At 37.7% G+C, this 21,703-nt stretch overlaps 1 protein-coding gene across 3 annotated transcripts; it reads left to right on the forward strand.

Annotated features, from left to right (window-relative positions):
- The first annotated feature begins 8,252 nt into the window (after nt 1-8,252).
- Nucleotides 8,253-10,063, forward strand: LOC104600590 (protein ELF4-LIKE 4-like). Of its 3 annotated transcripts, none has more exons than XM_010263630.3 (3): nt 8,255-8,395; nt 9,213-9,291; nt 9,413-10,063. In XM_010263630.3, the coding sequence occupies exon 3, from the start codon at nt 9,448-9,450 to the stop codon at nt 9,790-9,792; it is 345 nt and encodes a 114-aa protein (XP_010261932.1). In that variant the 5' UTR covers nt 8,255-8,395; nt 9,213-9,291; nt 9,413-9,447; the 3' UTR covers nt 9,793-10,063. The 3 variants fall into 3 exon arrangements, with proteins under 3 accessions (XP_010261931.1, XP_010261932.1, XP_019053839.1); XM_019198294.2 differs by lacking the exon at nt 8,255-8,395 and adding an exon at nt 9,049-9,124; XM_010263629.3 differs by lacking the exon at nt 9,213-9,291 and having other exon boundaries at nt 8,253-8,395.
- Nucleotides 10,064-21,703: the final 11,640 nt, after the last annotated feature.

The raw sequence follows: 21,703 nt of genomic DNA on the forward strand, positions 1-21,703 counted from the left end.
ACCATGCATTCGGAATATCTTCCGTACTTATACGTTATTATACCGGGAGATGTTCTCAATGCATGGTAAAATGTGTCTGTAAGGTCGGTGTGAGGCGTTTTTTGTCAGAAGCAGATCCCAATTCCCCCTCCTTCACCAAATACGTAGGCTAGGCTCCGAGCCTGTAGATCTTCCGAACCTAATCTATACCTGTCAACATCCCATTGGCTTTAAGCTCGTTAATTGTAGTTCTTTTTGGTACAACTACAAAGATCTCCAATCGACTTCAAAAAAAAGAAAGAAATGAAATATATGTAACTTAAATTACGAAAATACCACTGACCTCAGTGTACGAAGAAATTACCAGTTTCTCAACAATTTTTATCTAATTAAGAGCTACATTATTTTAAAACTCCAGCGAGTTGTAACTGTTGTTGTCTGTTGAGGCAACACCGCTACAGACAAGCGTGTCCAATGTAAGCACACGCTAAAAAGACAACTTTATTTTCTGAGCCACTGAGCCACGGCCGTGTCTAGTTGGTAGTTCCGTTCTTGTTCTCTATTATTTTCCCATCCATCTGATTGAGAGGCATCGGACGGAAATGCATACAACCTTTTGTCGTTTGTTTTATGATGGATGGTAGGGCCGTTTACAGGTCGATTTGGTTAGGTGACTAAATTGAAACCGATCCTCTATTAAATAAAATTGATTTAGTCGGTTTGGGTTTCAATCAACTTTAAGCTTGCATAATGCATACGAAGTCAAAGTGCTAATATTATATATAATATTTTATAATATTTTTTTCTGGAAATGTATATTTAAAACCAAAACATATATATAAATATATCAAAATATATATTTTTTAATATCTGGAAATATATATTTCGAAAATATATATATGATATATTTTAGAATATATATATTTATTATTTAAAACTATAATATCTATATTTAACAGATATTTTTTCACATAACTCGGTTTGGTTCGGTTTGGTTTCGGTTTTCATAAACCGAATTATTGGTTTGTTCATTTTTGCAACCCGAAATCGATTGGTAGTGAAGAAAAACTGGCCAACTCAGGTTAGGTCAGGCAGAGTTGGTCGGTTTGGTCGGTTTGGATTTATTTCTGAATAGCCCTACATGCAGGATAAAACACCGAAACTTGCCTAACAAAATCAAAATTTAGGAAAATTTGTTCCACACTTCACTCTTTGTTTTATCTTTTCTTTTTTGAATATCATTATCTTAGAACCTGATGCCGTCAAAAACTGCCCCAGGCCTGAGAAATAGCCCAACGTGATATCTCGGACTTGTCATTCCGGCAATGAAGTTAGTGCACCAAGCTATATGAGGGGTAGGTGGGAATTAAAAAAAAAAATTCTCCCCAATTGAATGCAATTCTGACCTTTATATAGGTTTTGGTTGCACATTGGGATTGTACATGTCGGATAGGCGTGGGACATCTCTCATGCGTCGAGACACCTAGTATCTGGTTTTGAGCATATGGGACCTGGTTAATACACCTGGAGCTTGGTTCTGAAACATTTGTGGTCTAGTCAGGCTATTTGTAGACCAGCTTGGCCGACCGAGATTCAGTTTGGAGCACCTAATCAACTGAGCCACCTGGGGCTTATTTGGGGCCACTTGTTGGGTGAATTGACCATGTGGTGTTTGGTGTAGCATGCTTGGCTAGGACTTTCCAACAAACTTTTAAAATCCGACCCAAAAATGAAACTGTTCTAGCTACCGGTTTTGGGTTGAATGGTTCGGACGGTTTGCTATTAGGGCAAATATTTTATGAGTTATGAGATTTGAGAAAGGAGAGAAAGTGATGTTATTGGCTGAGAAAGAAAAAAAAAAGAAAGAAAAAAAGAAAAGAGAGGACAAAAGAAAAGAAGAGAAAGGAAAGGAAGGTGGGAAGAAGGAGGATGGAAGGAGGTAAGAAGAAGGAAGAGGAGGGTGGTTCGATGCTCACCGACAACGATACTGGTGATGGCAAAGCGGCGGCAACAAACTCTGAGTTCTTAGATCTTCTTCTTCTTCTTCTTCTTCTTCTTCTTCAAATATGAGACACAAAAAGAAAGAAAAAAAAGAAAAGAGAGGACAAAAGAAAAGAAGAGAAAGGAAAGGAAGGTGGGAAGAAGGAGGATGGAAGGAGGTAAGAAGGAAGAGGAGGGTGGTTCGATGCTCACCGACAACGATAATGGTGATGGCAAAGCGGCGGCAACAAACTCTGAGTTCTTAGATCTTCTTCTTCTTCTTTTTCTTCTTCTTCTTCTTCTTCTTCTTCTTCTTCAAATCTGAGACACAAATTTTGCGAACCATTGTCCAGGTCAAACGAGTTGATGGTTCAGCTGTCCAGATCAACGGTTTTTTTACAAAGTCAATGGTATTTTACCCAAGAACGGGTTAGGGGTGAAACAGAACCGATTGATTAGATGATTTTCAGGCCGAACGGTCCGACCGTCTGGGTCAACGATGATTCAAAAACATTGCTTGCCAATTGATGGGCAATTTTACGTGTAGTCTAATATGTTGCATGGATTGACAGATGGTCATTTTTTAAAACATGTGGTAAGGTTATGTGCTTGCCTCCAACAACAGGTAATCTCGGTAGGTGTTGCTAACTCGAACCTCAATTCGACAGTCATTGAGGTCGCTCGTCTATCAAGACTTCACAAGAGCTCGGGGTGGCTTGTTTCTCAGGTCGCCTACTGAGACGATATGACAACCCCGAGGTGGTTCTCCTCAGTCTGAGGTTTAGCTAGGCCTTCGTCATTTAGTTAACAAATTGATTGGCAGTTCTGAATGCACACTAGGGGTGTAAACGGATCAAATCCGAATAGGATCAAGCAATATTCAAATTAGAAAATCCGATATCCGAATTCGATTCGATATCCAACGGATATTGAAAATTAATATCCGAATTCGAATCCAATTAAATATTCGAATATTCGATTTGAATTCGATTGATTAATTATTTTAGATAATTAATAGATATATAAAATAAACATTTTATTAATATAAAGAATATATATAAATTATTTATATAACTTAATTATTATATAAAAGATTTTATATATTTTATATAAGAATTAAATAATCAGTCAAATTTAGATATTTATTGAATCAAATCAGGTCATATCCAAATTCAAATCCGATTAACTATTCGGAATGAATAGGATATCTGAATTCGACCGATTAGATATTCGAATTATCTGAATTTGATTTGATTATGTCGAATATCAAATTTGAAATCGGTTTTCAAATATCGTTTACACCCCTAATGCACGCCACGTGTCAATAGACTGGATATCGGTTTTACCCCATCAATTGCCTCACTTTCCAAGCTCAAGGTGGCATGGCTTAAGTGAAGGAAGTCCTTCTTCTGGTAATGGCCTTCTTTGGATGTTTGGTCATCCGTCCCATTCGGTATGTATGGAAACGTCGCTAGGGAGGATTCTAACAAACACATCAATTTTATGCATGGGCTTGACGTTGTTTATTTACCCAATTTGGATTTAAAAAATGCGCTCAATTGGTTTGTTTCTCGAGGAGTCCAACTGTTGCAAAATCCTCAACCATTGATCTTATTTGATCTCAGCCGTTCGTCGTCCGCTTCCTTTGCCTAAAAATAGGGACCTCATAGGGGGTCCATTCGCCTTAGAGTGGTCCCCATTTTGAGGTCGAAGAGCTCATCCCCAAAGTCTTTTCTGCTTCTTATTTTGCTTCGTCTTCTATCTATCCCGGGTGACTCTTTTCTCCCAAGTTCTTTTTCCCTTTCATTTCTTCTTTTAGTTGTTTCATGTCGATCTCCACGACAAGCGATTTTGCCGAGATGGAGAGGGCATAGAGAGCAGAGAACGAGGTTGTGGAGTCGGCTTTCCGAGCTCGCAGAGATATTGTGAAGCTCGCCTTAACACCTAACGAGCTCGTCATTAGCCCCAACGAACCATTTATCCCGACTCAGTGTACCTTGGCCGATCTGCAAAAGATCCACCTTCTATATAGGGTCCCCAATGAATTCCATTTAAGGCTCTCTACCCCAAACGAGGCCCCTTGGAACCATAATGCCAACGAAGTCTACGTATATGAGCATCATTTTGTCGTGGGATTGAGATTTCCCCTTCCTCATCTGGTCACTAACGTTTTTGAACATCTACTTGATCACCTTAGGACAACTCGCCCCTAATGCCATTAGACTTATAGTCGATGCTGCTTCGATGGGCCATGCCCACAGTGTTCCCATGAATATGAGGACTTTCATGGCCTCATGCATTATTAAGCACATCTTGTTGAAAAAGTAAATGAGGTATTGAACTCAACCCACCTCCCGTGTAAGCATCAAGCTTATCACTTCGTCACTAGCGGACAAATATAAAGACAACTCCTCTCTAGGTTCTGGTGTTGTCGTCAAGGGAAGCGAGCTGAGGTATTGTTTTAATTCTTCAAAGGCATTCGGATACTGTGGTGTCCATTTGAAGTTTTTAGCTTATTTGATGGCCTTGAAGAATGGCAAACACTGACCTCCGATCTTGGTGACAAATCGGCTAAGGGCAGCCACTCAACCTATTAGTCGTTGGACTTCCTTGATTGATCTCAAAGGTTGCATGTCTAAAATAGCTAGAATCTTTTCGGGATAAGCTTTGATGCCACGCTGAGTTACTAAGAACCCTAGAAATTTTCCTGAGGTGACACCAGAGACACATTTATCAAGTTGTTTATATGATCACATGCAACTCGTCTTTTAGCTACCATATCATTGACGTAGACCTCAACATTTTTTCCTATTAATTCCTTGAACATCTAATTTACAAGTCTTTGGTATGCAACCCTAGCGTTTTTCAAGCCGAAAGACATCACTTTATAACAAAATAAGCTTGTTTCAGTTACAGAGGTTGTTTTCTCCTCATCATCCAAGTCCATCGCAATCTGATTATATTTACAAAATGCATCCATAAAACTAAGAATTATGACCGAATCTATTTAGCTCGTTATAGTCAATACAAACCCGCCACTTCCCATTTTCCTTTTTCACGAGCACTACATTACTAACCCATTCTGGGTACTCCACCTCTCTGATGAAGTCGACGTCCAACAACTTCCCAACCTCTTCCTCAATCACCTTTAGACGCTCAGGGGCGAACTTCTGTCTTTTCTACACTATAGGTTTAACATTCGGGTTGACATTAAACCTATGAATTATGACCAAAGGGTCGATCCCTGCCATGTCGGTCGCAGACCATGAAAATACATCATAATTTAAACTTAAATCTTACTAGCTCGTCTTGTAGGTCAACGGGAAGGAGAGAACCGATCTAAACCATTTTTTCTGGCTCTGCCGTTGAGATGGTTACATCTATAGGGGCAAAACTGCCCCAAGCCTAAGAAACAGCTTGGAGGTACTTGCAAGGAGGGAAAGAAAAGTCAGAGAGACTGGGGTGATATCACGGGCTTGTAACTCCAATGATCAAGTTTGTGCATTGAGTTGTATGAGGGATAGGTGGGAATTGAAAAAAAAAACTCTCCCTAATTGAATATTATTCTGACCTTTATATAGGTTTTGATTGCACATTGGGATTGTACGTGTCGAATAGGTTGGGACATCTGTCATGCTTCAAGACACCTGGTATCTGGTTTTGAGCATCTGGGACCCGGTTAGTACACATGGAACTTGGTTTTGAAACATCTGTAGTCTAGTTAGGCCATCTGTAGACCAGATTGGCCGACCAAGATTCAGTTTGGAGCACCTGGAAATCAATTGAGCCACTTGGGGCTTATTTGGGGCTGCCTATTGGGTGAATTGGCTATGTGGTGTTTGGTATAGCATGCTTGGCTGGGACTTGCCAATTGATGGGCAATTTTACGTGTAGTCTAATCTTTTGCATGGATTGACAGATGGTCATTTTTTAAAACATGTGGAAAGGTTCTGTGCTTGCCTCCGACAACAGGTCGTCTCGGTAGGTGTTGCTTCCTCGAACCTCAATTCGATAGTCATTGAGGTCGCTCGTTTGTCAGGACTTCACAAGCGCTTAGGGTGGCTCGTTTCTCAGGTTGCCTACTAAGACGACCTCACAACATTGAGGTGGTTCTCGGTCTGAGGTTTAGCTAGGTCTTCGTCATCATCGATTGGCAATTCTCAATGTGTGCCACGTGTTAGTAGATTGGAGGTCGGTTTTACCCCATCAAAACCCAACCCATCACCTTATTCTGATTTACAAGAGTATTTCCCATTATTCTAGTGGAAATTTGATTTAAATGTTATGTTATTATTATTAGTGTGTAAAGATTTAAGATTTAAGTTAATAAATATTATCAACTTTAACTTTTATACATAAGGATCGAGGCAAACATCTACTTTATAATAACATATTACTGCTATTATTATTGTTGTTGTTGGTATGTAATAAGAAGGCTTAGCGTGAGATGATGAAATTGTGTGTTTTATTTTTTGAATCATTGGGCAAGGTGGATAAAATAAAATTAGGGGGTGTTCTTTTTTTTGGATTTTGAGAGGGGGGAAAGTTGGTCAATAAGAATTTGTTTCCCATTGACCAAGAATCCCATGCTCATTTTTCAGATTTATGTGGGGACCAGGGAAAGTATATTTACGTGGGTATCACTTACCCAAGTAAGTAATACCCATCTCCTAGGTGGGTAAATAACTTTCCCACCTAGGGGGAAAGTTGCTAACACTTGAATGAGACAAAATTGCTCCCTTTAATAATGGATTTTTATGGCTAAAATGGTCATTACTTTATTTATCTAGAAAATAAAAGAATATGGGTAAATGCAGTTACCCGTGTTAGTATTTCCCAAGAGAAACTTACCCGGGAAATTGCATTTACCCGGGTAAGTAACTTATCGAAAAACGAACGGGGCCTTAAGGGTTTTAATAAAAATACTATCACTACCAATGTTTTAAAAAACGATTTAGAATTGGAACCATTATAGTCACTAGTTTTTGGGTTGATGGTTCGACCATCCAGTTTGAATGGATGGATCCATTCTAACAAAAAATAAAAAAATATAAATATAAATAAAATAAAATGGCTAAAATCATTAAACAGGTTAAATGGGTCAACGGTTCGATCACCCGAGTCAATAAATCACTAACTAATTCAACGGTTTTTGGTTAGGGACTGGATTTGGGATAAAGCGGAACGCCTAAACGATTCCCATACCAAATGGTCTGACCGCCCAGGTCAACGGCTGTTTGAAAACCATGACCAATCCTATGTATCGAAAGAACTTTGATGAATAAAATCACACCCTAAATTGTCATGAGTGCCACGTGATTGGTCACCTCTTTTATGATATCATTGTGTAATTCTATTAAGATACAAAAGCATTCGTTGGTGATGTATCTCGGTCCCACTTACTCCATCAACCACAGTCCGTTTCTCCCCCTTGATTGGAGTTCAGTTAAAACAATAAAACCTACTTTTCTTTCTTCTTTCTTTTTTTCCCATTTAACAATTAGACATAACACAAACCTAACTGTTGTAAATCCTGTTGCCTTACGTAAACGAGTTGCGTCTTGATTTTGTTTAGTTAAGTAGGGTTTGAAGTTTGCTTTGCACCGGTCTAAAAAATCGAAAACACATTTTATTTGTGTTACTGGTTTGTTTTCACTTTTAGTAGCTGACCAGCTAATGAGAAATTGAGAATACCAATCCAAGGGCGGTAATGTCACCAGATAAAGCCCAAGATCCATGATTGAACACGTATTGGGTAGGAGGGCCCACTGTCATAGTCATTTGAGAAAGACACAAGGTGCCACGAGACCACGACCTGTTAGAGCCACTAACAAACAAAACAGTTCAACCTAGTACAATATAAGATATGAATAAAAAATTACATCTCAAAACTCAAATGGAAAGAATCCAGAATAATAAGACCGAATTTGTAATTTCACTCGGACTGATTGGAGGAATCCATGGGCTATATCGTGAATTAAAACAAATCCAAGGGCATTTCGACGATACCAAAATCTAAATCCTACTTCTTACATACAAAAACGCTTTTAAGACTATGATTATTAAACTGAAACCAAACCAGATTGGAAAATTAAATAGAAAAACAATTAAGTAAATATTAATAATAGCTGAACAAAAATAATAAATATATAAAGAAGATACAGGTGTGAGCAAAAAAAGAAGAGAGAGAGAGAAATCCTTAATAGAGAGAGAGAGGGGAGGGGCCGGAGCGTGACTGTCAAATCTACATATTCTCTCACCATCTCTTTCCCCCAAAGGCCCAATCTCTCTTTCTCTCTCCGTGGTTTCTGATTTCAGGGCCTCTGTACAATCTTCGGAGATTCGATAAATAACCGATCTTTATTGCCCCTCATCTGCAATTCCTCGTTGCCCTCTGCCTTCAATTCCGAAAAAAAAAATGTTGCATACTTTCAAGGTAAGCAAAAGAAATAAAAACAAGGAGGTTGGATAAAGTATGGTTTTGTTTCTTTTTCTTCCCCTTTAAAAATAGTGATCTGCTGTTTTCAGTCGATGGATATCGTTACTTTTCTCTTTGAGCTCATATTATTTCTTTTATTTTATTTTATCATCGAAGATGTCGTTGTTGTTGTTTTGATTAAAACTTTTGATTTTGGTGTTGATCGAGTTTTAGGGGATTTTCTTATCTTATTTATTTGTGCTATTATTTTTGAATTCCGACAATATCTGCAAGTTCTTCCTTTTTTTCTTTCCAAGGAGATCTCCGTATGTTATTTGAAACAAGATCCTGATTTTCATTTTTCTTCCTTGTTAGTTTTTCCTTTCATCTGTTGGGTATCTCTGTTATCGATTCATTTGGTTTTTCCATTTCGGGTATTTTTATCTGCACCTGCTATCCTTCACGTACGGTTTGAAATTTTGGGTTACAAATTATAGTCCTCCTTTTCTGCAACTCCAGGCTCAAAAGCACATTTGATGTGTTTTTATTTTCATTTATCCTTTTTCTGTTTTTCGTTTTTTTTTTTTTTTTTTTCTTCTGAAGAGCCTTTATTTTGTAGGAGTACCCTTTTCTCCTCTGTTTAGTGGCATTGACTGGTTTTTTGGGGTGCTTGAGTGTTGAAGATTCTCTATTGAAAATCAGAACTCCAGGATTTCTTTTCTGATAGAACAGAACAGAAAAGAAAAGGTTCCTTTTTATAGTAATAGGATCTGCTTTTACTTCACACCTTGTCCGTCATACCTGATCCCTCTGTTTTGTTTTTAAATCTGTACAGAAGTAAAGAAAAGGGAACATGGAAGCCATGATTTCTACTTCAATCCTTGTTCATCATGGACAACTATCTTAAATAAAACGTTAATTTCTCATCTTCCCTTTGGTTTTACTTTTCCTTTTGTTTTTGTGTCTAGTTTATGGAGAGATGAACTTTGTCTTTTAGTTATGTTCTTTCTTATTTCCTTCTGTTCTTCGATGCAGGAGCGGGCTTGATTGGGAACGGAGTTTGTCTGAAAATGGATGGGGATACATTTTCAGGCCTTGGCAACGGTACTCAAGTAGATAACAAGGTCTTACAAACGTTTCAGAAGAGCTTTGTTCAAGTCCAGAACATCCTAGATCAGAACAGGTTGCTCATCAACGAGATAAACCAGAACCACGAGTCGAAAATGCCAGACAACTTGAGCCGAAATGTCGGTCTGATCAGGGAGCTTAACAACAACATCCGGAGGGTGGTCGACCTCTACGCTGACCTTTCCACCTCCTTCACCAAATCCATGGAAGCTTCATCCGAAGGGGATTCAGGAGGGACCTTGAAGTCTGACGGGAAGGCTGGCCAGAAAAGAATTAGGCCCGGCTAGGCATCGGGCCGCTCTCTCCTTTGCAAACCCTTCTCTCTCTCTCTCTCTCTCTCTCTGTACCAATTCTTTTTTTAAACCGTGGGAAAGAAGAAATTTTCAATATTAACGCAAGTAGAATTGGATTAGATTTTGTAACTCTTGTATCTGTATTTGGGGATTTTACTTGTTATCTCATTAGAAATAACAGTTAATTCTCTCTCCCCTTCCCCATTGTAATCCTGTGTAAACTGTCTTTATCTCATTGAAAGAAATCATGTCTACTTTCCAACAAGCTTAGGTTTTGATGTTTATCATGTTCTAAACTAACCAGGGCTTAGAGGTTCAATAATTTCGTTTTAGGGAGTTTTTCGTCGGTAGCTTTCTCTCTTTCCGATTGGTGTAGCTCCTGAATGATCAGTACTTTATGCAATCTATTCGTGTTTTGATGAACCCAATTCTGATTTTTATTTTTTTATTTTTTTATTTCAGTAAAAGGAGATCAAAAGCTTTTACTTTTCTTGACCTTTTTGTTTGTCAAAAAGGTAGAAATCTGATCTGGGGGTCTCTATCATTTCTCCTCCTGTATCATCTTCTCTGATAAGAGTTTGATAGATTTTGGTTTCTTTCATGCTCTGCTTTTGATAGAAACTCTCCCCGATTCCTTTCTTTCCATCTCTATCTAAAACGGATTCCTCTTCTAGACCCTTGTTGAAAACTGAAGTGGGGAAGGGGTAGATACTGTTTTAAGTTCCCACATTTTTATTCGCCTCAATTATTCCACTGTTGATGATTCTGTCACTTCACTTGTGTGGGGAGGAGAGAACAAATACATTTATGTTCAGACCTGTAAAGCTAGTGGAGAGTAAATATGAAGACGCTTTAGGACAATTGGAAAGAAGGCAGATTGAATAAAAATTTGGTTGTTAATCACAAACCACAAGACCAGAATCTTGGGTAGGAGGTTATTAGCTTTTCACCACCGCATTGTTCTAGCCAATTACATTTCTCTTTCCTGATGCTCTTGATCGAAAAAACGAATGAACAAATAATTTAAAAAGCAATCAAAAGAAGAAAAGCCAGCATAGGTAGATCAAAGCAAAGCACTAGAGTTCCAAGAGAGATAGATACTCATAAACAGTGACCCCCAACAGTAGCACAAGGGTCCCAAAGTCTCTTTTTGGAGATGGAACTGAACTCCATCATGCTTATCCTTTCCTCTTCTTAGCTTCTCTCTGCATTTTTTATTCTTTTCTTTATTCTCTTTAATGTAATAATATATGCCCTTTTAAACTGGTTTCTTCTTTGATGATTCCTCTCTCTCTCTCTCTCATTGATTGAGCAAGTGACTCTGTTGGTGGACCCCATTTCTGTTTTTTCTCTTGTTTTGTTGTTTCTTATGTATAGCAGCTTGATCTCATGCTGTAGTTAAGAGAATGATTCGCATGGACAAGTCTGGTTTAGGATCTGTTATAGTGGTGTTCTGTTGCCACTCTATCAACTAATATTGGTATTTGGTAATGATACTAAGTGCAGTAAATTCGGTAGGACTTTGACATTAAAGTATTATTCCCATGTGTACTTAGATCAAATTATGAATTGATACTATTTGATTTACCCTGTTTGATTTTTTTGGGGTAATACCTTGTTTGGTTTGATAGAACAGAAACCTTAAGGAAATTGTAAACCAATTTCACAAAACTCCCCAAGTATTTTCCCTCAAGCTTACTCTCTCTCTCTCTCTCTCTCTCTTTATGAAAACAAACATTACCTTAAAAAGGTGGTCTTGGTCTTAATAGGAAAATAGCGGTAATTATATAACTATATATTTAGGGATAAAATCACGCGGCTGAGCTTGAGTGTTGCCTTGATCAGAGTCAGACGAATCTTGGGAGGAGGGTGAATAAAAAAGTGAAAGAAAGAAGAAGAAGAAAAAAACAAATCAGCTGAAGCTGAGATCCACCGTTGAAAGGAGGCTGGAATCGAATCATATATTATTTAATAAACCAAAGAGAAGATGAATCAGTGAGTCCAACCTCTCATGCGGGACCGTCTCTGACAAACAGAATAGATTAGATATATTTGGCTGTTAGCACTTGACAGTTGCCTGATGATGTAAGATCATTTCCTAAACTAGCTTCATTTTAATAAGATAATACATTAATACCCAAGATTTAAGAAGATAAAATCACTTAGTTTAATCTTTAATCCAGACCAAGACAAGCCAAATAATAACATTTTATAACATGTGAAGCACTGAAGAGGGAATCTATTTTTCCTTGACTTCTTTTTGTTCCTTGCATTCCAGCAGATAGATATAGATAAGCTATACATACATACATACATACCCTAATTGCGTCTCATCTCATAAATTTAATTCCTGCTCTTCCCCACCTTGCCCCCATCTCATCGTCATCATCAATAATCATCATAGTTAATAAGTATTTAAGGCTGTGTTTGGGAAGAGTGCAAATAGAAGATTTATTTGTAACTACCATTTACTTGTATTTACACTCTTTCCAAACGGAGCCTAAACGATGATTTGCTTGATTAATTTATACAAATCTGTCTTAATTAACCACAATAATCCATGTATACAGAGTGTACTATAAGGCCGGTCTGATGTTTGATTAGATTCCCATCTGACGTCAAGAACCATCATCCTCTTAGGATTAGGTCAAAATCTGGAAATCCATATTCCAGTTAATGTGTAGGGGTTGTGCTAGCAGACAAAGCAGCTCTGGAGACCTGCTTCTTTCCTTTTACGCTCATCATCTGACAGATGGAAGATAAGGTTTGCAGGTTAACCTAAAAAAATAAAATATGGAGTTTAAAATTTCAACAATGGCAAAGGCACAGAGGGCCAGAGCCAAAACCACAAAATGGTAGCGTCACGGGCCGTGTCCCTCGGGAGGCTCGATTCACAAAAGGACAGAGCTAAACATCCCGGAACCGCTTTTGTGGGAGACTCTGGCTGGCAATGACGCTAGCATTGTTGGTTGTTGGTCAGTTATCAGATGAACAGTGATTAGCCTTCTTCTCTCTCTCCATGTGGCCTAAATGATTGATTGAGTTCTCGTCGCCCTTTTGGCTTCCCTTGCTTATTTCCTTGTTGGAAAAGAACCACAGAATTTGAGAGGAGGGGGGGTAGGGGGAGGCTAATATTTGTGGAGGAGAATATACTCATGGGTGTAGGCATCTCATATCTGGCCAATGCGGACAACCCACGAGGAGGCCCATCAAATTTCGTGTTTTCTCGTGGGTCCCACTAGTCATTCTACCTTTCGTTTTCCTCCTCTCCTCTCAGTGTTGTCACACTCGGATCAGACCCGATGGTTGTAGTTGGACCTTTACCGTTTGGATCAAAATGGGATAATCATAAATCATTTACTTTACTGAGTCAAATGATCGAACGGACGATTACACGTTTGGGGCCTTGGATTCTTTAATTTTTTTTTTTCGGACAAAAACATGGTAGAGCGCCAATAGTCACGCAATCATTTCTGTAACCCACGACCACGAGCTTCGGTCATATCATGTTTGTTACTAATTGGTTGAAATCATCAAAAAAAACGTCGAGTTGGCGAGTTTCCTATTGGAAGGTGGTTCGGGTGCTGAGCCGGCTAGTTAGTCGGGTTGATCTATAAAGAGTCAGTGTTAAAGTGCCAATGTTATTTTATCTGGGGTGGATACTCCAATGCTTAAGTCAGCGATGTAAAGATTTTAGAGAGAACTAGTTAAAATGATAAAGAGTTAAGTTGCGCATACCTTCTGAGATTGGAAATAAGACCTATATATAGGCATTGTTTGATGTGGGTTTCATGCACTGCATCCGAAACCTCCAGGAAGACGTGATTGGCTGGTCCAAAGTCCTCGGAGGTAATGGCGCACGTAGACCAGACTCTATGCTTTATTTAGTTTCCTCCAAAACATTCGGTGCAAGAGCTGACTTCCAGAAGACCTAGGAGTGACAGGATGCACATATGGAGGAGGTTGGCAAGCACGTCTCGTGAGTCGCTACCTAGACCTCAATCGAGTTGACAAGTCTTAGAGGAAGATCGCTCTTCGCGTCGAGGTCCCTTGGACCAGTAACGACGAGGTACCACAAGTCGACCCTAGACGAGGTGCTCCTAGCTGCTTTGCCGAGGTGGGTCTGCCAACTGGGTTTTTAATAAATCGACATATGACTTTTCATCATTTTGACTAAAGCAAGTCATCATCCTTAGGATGCCAGAATATCATCTAATTGTTTTAAAATGCCACGTGTCAAAGTATCATTTGAACTACCATCCAATAAGAAGTTGCTAGATCGTGCTAATACATCACCAATCATACCGCTTTATTGATGGTTAAGACAGAGGAAAGAATAAGCCAGAACCACATGAGAGAGAGAGAGAGAGCATGTCAGTGGCTATTTTGATGATGATACTTTGAACTGAAAGACAATGAGTAAGTTAAGGTCACATCCGTGTTTCACATGCTCTCAGAAAATTATTAGCTTGGGTTTGGATAAACTTAAGGATTTGGCTTGTTAAAGCCCCAAAACACAAAGTTTCAGCTTTTTGTTTTGTATTGGAATTAAAAATGTTTTACCTTTAGAATACATTTTAACATAAACATTTATCAAATGCTTATAACACTTTTTCTCACATATTTTCTATTAACCATACTTGGAAGCTAAAGCTTATTAATCTATGAAATTGTCCAAATCCATTGTTCTTTGAAGCTTCAAAAAATAATTAATTTGCCTAGAAACCATATTTTCATTTTCAAATCGTGATTCTTTGTAGAAAATTTTTAATTAACTATTATTTATTCTACATCCATAGACAAAGCAATACATCATTTAATTTAAAGTCAATTCAGCCATTATTGAATGACCCCTAAGCAGTCATTTGGTATGAGTTTATGGAGAATTAGAATTAAAATTCTATATCATCGTCACATCCCTTTATCTCATCTTATATATAAAAAATAAACCATAAATAAGGTTTAAAATATCGACGTGTATCATAGCTCCATGACCTCTGGCGTAGGTCAAGTATTATTGTTGACTATTTAACAATTTCTACAGGCTGTCCCCACAGCCTATAAAAAATTATAAAAATTTTATATATGAACCTTTTTTTATATATTTCAAATGATTTTCATTGCAGAAAAAATATATAAATGGATCTATATTAATATATTAATGTATCTTGTAGCGAATTTTTAAAAGATTGGAAACTCAACATTGTTCAATATATTATTAATATGTCTTATAGTGAAGTTTAAGAAGATCGGAAACTAAAACATTGTTTGATGTATTATTAATGTGTCCTATAGTAAACTTTTAGTAGATTGGAAACTCAAAAATTGTTTGATATATTAAAATTAATGTTTGATATGTATATGTTTCCACTCCCATTGTTATTGATTGTAATATGTCCTATAAATTAAGAAAGTTTGCATTTTTTATATGCTTATAATTTATTCATAATTATTTCAAATTTAAATCTATTATTATTGATATATGTATAAGTATGGAATTTATAAGAATTTCTCTAATCTATTCTAATATATGTATCTCATTTGTTTCCATCACATTCATGCATATCCAAAGTATATCATGATATGTATTCATATCAAAATATCGTACTCCAAACCTTAACAAAGTATAATCACACATACACCTACTCAACTAAATCACACATTATATTGAGATAAATGTTACTATCTCCATTATGTTAGTTCGGGTGATGAGGTGAATCCCCATATTAAGGTATCTAAGGAATTAGGGCTGTTCATAACAAGACCCAACCGACTAAATCGACCAACCCGGTCCGATCCAACTCGATTCGACTGATTTTTCTTCAGCACCAGTCGGTTTTGGGTTACAAAAAAAACATAAATTATTTTTAATTTCCAAGTATCCAGCCTTCGCTTCTTAGACTTGAATTACCGTTTATATTGAAAGAATCATTCACAAAACCGATTCAAACCAACTATATCGATTTTATTTAGTATAAGGTCGGGCTGGGCCATCGTACTACCCGGCCCATGAACAGGTCTATCCATGAGGGTGTATACCATATAGAGACAAAGAAGCATTAGGGGAACATACTTTGATCAACAAAAATAGGGTAAGTCACAAAGTCCCCCTGTACTATGGGTATGTGACAAAAACCCCATGTACTTTGTTTTGAGACAAAAACACCCCTGTATTACGTTATCATGGAAGGGAACCATCTACAGTTGGGAAGTGAACCATCTACAGTTAGTTGAATCACCTTATCATGGAAGAAGGCGGCAAAACTCCCTTTAGACATAAAATCAAAGACGAGAAGCTTTTCTCCTTTGGGTCCCAAATAATATGCCCTCAGTGCCAAGAGATTGGGGTGACAAATCTTGCCCAGGGTGTTAACCACGGCCTCGAACTCCCTGCAATCTTCTCCCTCAACCTCTAAAAGTGAAACCGTTATAGAGTCTGTCTTGTCAATCTTCTACTCGTTAATTCATATATATTTTACAGAGGAAAAAACAAAAAGAAGAAAAATTCCTTCAACGTGTCTTATAACAAAGTGTGGGAAATTTCAGATAACCATCTTAAAAAAGGGGGATGGGATGAGGGAGGGGGAAAATACGAAGCTTGCGTTGCACCGACTCTCCACTTTATTCTTCCATTCCATGCCCCACCTCAACACTCTCTGTTTTCATTCTTCCTTTATTGGACTACTCTTTTTTCACTATTTCTAACCCTTCATCTCTTCTTTCTCTCTGAGCATTGTTTCATTGTTTCGACAATTTGTTGATGGTCCTTTCAGAGCTCCAGTTCAAGTTCTCTGCGTAGCAATGACCACTATTTTTTCCTTCTTTAACAAATTCGTCTCTCTGATCTCTTTCTTGTCCATTTGGGTTGCTTCATTTTCACCACTGCAGACCACTCAATCTCCTCATCGAAAAAGCGAAAGATATCACCTCAAACCACTCAATCTCCTTCTCCGCCTCGTCGGAAGTCTAAATCCCATGAAACGTTGTCTTCATCTTGGTCCTATCTCAAACGAATCTTCTCCTTTAAGAATCCGAAGAAAGATATTGAAACCCGCCCCACAACACCAGCTTTATGCGAGATCGTCACAGCAACTGATGCCTCAACTCTCAGCTTCCCCGCTCAAGAGACCAATTCCTTCTCGTAAAGAGCCTGATAGCTCGGTCGACCAATCTTCGTTTCCCCTCCGAATCCTGAAAATCCATAATAGCCCGAAAATACTATCGAGGTTCGAAGAGCACAGGGAGTACGTGAAACTGAAAGCTGCACAAAACGGGGTTAGAAAACGAGATGAAAGGTGCATCGCAGATGGCGACGAACTGTTGATACTGATCCAGTCGATACTGATCGTTATATCATATGATGTATGTTGCAGCTCGAGGGCCTGATACCCCATCGATTGCCAGACAAGGATGAAAAGAGAGATAGGGGGAGAGAGAAAGAGAGCAGAGAGAAATAAGAAGGAAGGTCAGGAAAGATTAACACTTTAACAGTATATATAAGGGTAGTATGAGAATTAAAAAATATTGTAACGGTTTTTTATGGACGAAGGATTAACAGAAAGGGGTCTTTGTCTCACGATCATAGTAAGGGGTCTTTGTCACAAACCTTATAATACGGGGGATTCTTTATAATTTACCCATAAAAATATAAATTGCATGTTGTTTTGTCCTTTACCAACGTGTCACTACGCTGATTACTGATCATCTCGACGATATGTGGCAGGTCGTGGTTGCGCCTGCCTAGCTAATCTCATAATCTGTTTCTTCTCCTTCCTGCTCTCATACTTTATTAAAACGAACAATATTTATTTTTAACCCATAAATTTCAAGAAATAAAAATTCGTAGAAAGATGGAAGGTGTTTCATTTGATGTAAGGTCTCGTTTGGTTCATAGGAATAAAATGTCAGAAATTGGATTCAGAACGAATCATTCTGATTTCAACTGTTTGGTTGAATTGAATCGAATTGAATCAGAATCCCATTTTCATTACAGGTGGAATGATATTTTCTTATTTGAAGGAATAACCAGCTAATTTTAATTTTTATTTTAATTCATATTTGAACCAAACAAATTATAAAAATAGATAATCCTGATTCCAATTTCAAAGGATTTCAAACCCATTCTATCTGCTAACCAAACAGATCCTAAATTTAAATCAGCAGCTTCTAACAAGAGAAATCAGACGATTCAGAGATACGGTTGTATCTACTCCTGCTATATTTTTATAATATGCACATATTTATTATTTCTAGAAACACAAATTAACATTGTTTTTGGTTTAGCCTTTTCCTGCTTTTTCTTCCAAACACAAGTTAACTTTTGGCGGTTGGGGGGGGGCGGAATTTATATGAATTCAGGATGCCTGCGATTCATCATTTCTTTCTGAATGTATTTTCTTGGTATGAAGTTTGCGTTGTTAGGCTTTTCGGTTTAATTAAGTTCAGATTCGAAAGAGATTTTCTCTTCTAATTCCTTCATTTTGAAACAAATATATTAAATGAGAAAATCTATTGATTTTACATTTATGAAAAAATTAGTTAGCTATTATTTCAAATAAGCGATGAAAGTGAAAATGAAAAAGGAAAAGGAAAAGCTCAACGATCAAGGATCTCCAACGGAGAAAATCCACTGTTTACAAATTCTCAGTTTTGCGCTAACTGCTAAGCATTCCAAATGCTCCCTTATCATGGCATAAGCTGCTGCTGTTTATTCTCCTTAGTTCTACCTGATAAATGGCGACTATCGAAAAAATTTAAGAAATACCAATGATGCATTACTTTTAATGATGTGCGACCTGCATTGAGTCCTTACTTGCAGTAACAGCTCCGACAAAGGCAGGTTAGGTCGGCAGGCCGATTCGGTAAGACAATGCTACGCTAGAGAGCCCGGGATCACCTGGGCAGGGCACTCCAACGGTCAAGTTAGGCCAAGCTTACAATGTATGTAAGGGCTGGAGAGTAAGGAATCAAAACAGATAGCTATCTAGTAGGTGAGAGTATGTAGGTGTACCTTCTGTGGGTGTAGGATCACTCTTATTTAGGCATGAAAGCTCAGTGCGACGTCTCCAACACATTCGAAGATGATAGGGTCTATCCACAGGGTTTTTATGGAGCACACCTCCAAGCGTTGTGATGATCCTCATCTGATTCCCCGTGAAACAGGAGGGACTGGCCATATCCCCATTAAGTATATATAGGCGCCCCATCAGCAAATATGCATTTGTGTGTATGGAAACACTTCAGTTTTTGTGTGCCTTTCCCCGTTTCAGGAAGCTTTATTTTGGAGCTTCCTAAAACGGGTAGGCATTTATTAGCATTTTGCTGATATGGTGCCTAATGGCGCCTATATATCATAAACACCTTCATTAAATGTATTTCTCGGTTTTACAGTCACACAAGTACAAAATGTTTATTGAATAAACATAAGCGGAACCAAACACCCTCCAAGTGAGCAACATATTATTATATGTTTAAAGGCATTAAGTGATGCAAGCGGATAAAGAAGAACATGCCATATAGGTCAAAGCTCCCGAGGTCAGCTGACGCTTCAAGTCATCAGCTGACCAGGTTGGAGAGTTAGATTGGTGGTCGGAGCAGTCAGGGACAATGTTCAAGTGATCTTGTAGGCCGTGTAAGACAATCTGTCAGGCTATTGCTAAGCGAAGTGGGAGCCATTGAAGGAAGCATAAGCTGATTTGCTCGGGCGATGTCTCACCACATGCGATTTTGAAGTGTCATAAAACGATTCCCGCCTGCCACATGGCAAGCTATAAATTAAGGACCAAATTATTCTTCATCAATTTTTATAAATTCCTTTTTTTTTGTTTTATTTGATAAATTAGTTCTACAAATTCAATCGCTCAGTGTAAAAAGATTTCACCACAAAGGTGTTCTTTCATCGGAAAAGTTTGCAAGCTAATGAAGGAATCGGATCTAGTAGGCACAACAAAATAAGCACATTAAATGAACACTTAATAAATATTTTGACAACGGTTAAAAATGGGTATTAATCTTTTTCAAGTATAGACTGGGGTATTTTGAAGAACAGGTGTAAAAAAAAATTCTAAATGCTCAATTATCATGCTTACAATGTTGTACCTACCTGATCCGAACTGGCTAGTGAAAAGAGTAAAAGAGGGCTTGGTTTTACATCATGTGACGCTATGATCGTAACTGCTGTCACGAGTTCCGTTATCTCGTTGGAGAGTAAATAAATTGACTTCAAAAGATAAAAGACTTGAGTATACTTTGAGTTTTTATAAATTGACTAAAACATATCCTTAACTTGTTAAAAAGATTTGAACGTGTTTTTTAATTTTGTAAGTAGATCTTTAAATTCAGTTACTCATGCCTTTGATGGGTTGTAAATTTAGTCAAAAAAGATTTCACTAGTCCTGCTTTTTTTTTTTGCTTGTATTGCTCTAACTATGATCTTTTAATATACATCATTTTTTACCAAAAGAAAAAAAAAAGCAAAAAAAAAAAACTTCTTAAAAGGATTTAAATATACATTGTGATTTTTTATTTTCATTTTTAAATTATTTCTTAAATTTTAAAATTTATGTGGGTTGAAGGCTACTGAGCATATCAGACTTCCTCTAATCATGGTTCGAAGTCATCACTACTGAGCACATCATGGGTTTAGCCCGTTTCCCTCCTCACTACTTCAAACTTTTTGACTAAACCTTAATAGCTTCGCATGATAACATTTCAATTAAGTCTCTCTTTAGATTCTCTCCCCCACCCCAAAAAAATTGTTTTCAAGTTGAATTTCACAAGTTCCAAATTCCCCATTTGCTCCCTAACTTCTCCCCTTATTTTTACTTTCTTAGCCGTTGGAACCTATGTGTGTGTTAATGAAACCAGTTCGTTGGTCTCTTTTTTCTCTTCTTTCCTCCCATGTTTAATTCTTCTTCTTCTTTTGTTTATTGCCAAAAAAGATAAGATAGGCTTTTTAAAATTTTAAATACTCTGTATGTACATTTTCATTGATTAAAGGTTTGTTTAAGTCTAATGGCACCAGTCCACAAGGTATATATTTAATTGTTTTTGAAAAACTAAAGGTACATTTATCCAAATAAAAATAAAAATAGAGGGATGGAGAGTCAAAGAGGAATCGCTTTCTCTTTACTTCTCTTTTTTTCTGAGTTCGGCTTGGGTCAGTGCAAGTCCGTGCTTATACCGTTTGAACAACCTCTTGCAACCTTGCATTGAGAATATCTCCCCTTGAAATAAAATACATAAAGATGGAGATATTCTCAATGCAAGGCTGTAAAGACTGTTCAAACGGGCATTGCACTGACTGAAGCCGATCTCTTTTTTTTCTCCTCTCTCTTATTCAATTTGGATTTTCTATTTTTAGGTTAATATACAATAGGGTGAAGTTTTATGCCATCCAAGGAAAAACCGAGAGAGAAAGAGGATGAACATTTGACCAAAAAAATGAGAAAGAGGATGGACAAGAACCATGAAAACAAATGTGTTAGGAGAGATGATGATAGAGATTTTATCAGAAAGGCTGGTTGGAGAGAAGTATTTGGCAACTTTGAAACTGTAAATCGGGCACTGATGGCCTTCTTTTTTTTACTGCAAAGAAGAGATTCTATTAAATAACAAAGGGGCTAGTATAAACGATCACCGGTAACCTATGTGGGCTTCGGTTAAATGACAGCTTTTATGGAATTGTATGGGCTGAACAAGTTAACTGCTCGGTTAATCAGCAAAACCAATACCCACGGAGTATTCTGGTTTTTAGTCCAGTTTGCGTCTTACAATATTGGCATTTGGAGCTAGGAGTATCAGTGGACTGGTTTTGGGATTGGACCCGTCCAAACCAAAATCAATTTGGATGGATTGGATGGGCCAACAAAACATATTGAATTGGATCAGTCCAGACTTAATGCTC

This window comes from Nelumbo nucifera, chromosome 8 (genome assembly GCF_055504915.1).
Source record: "Nelumbo nucifera cultivar China Antique chromosome 8, China Antique-T2T, whole genome shotgun sequence".
NCBI lineage: Eukaryota > Viridiplantae > Streptophyta > Magnoliopsida > Proteales > Nelumbonaceae > Nelumbo > Nelumbo nucifera.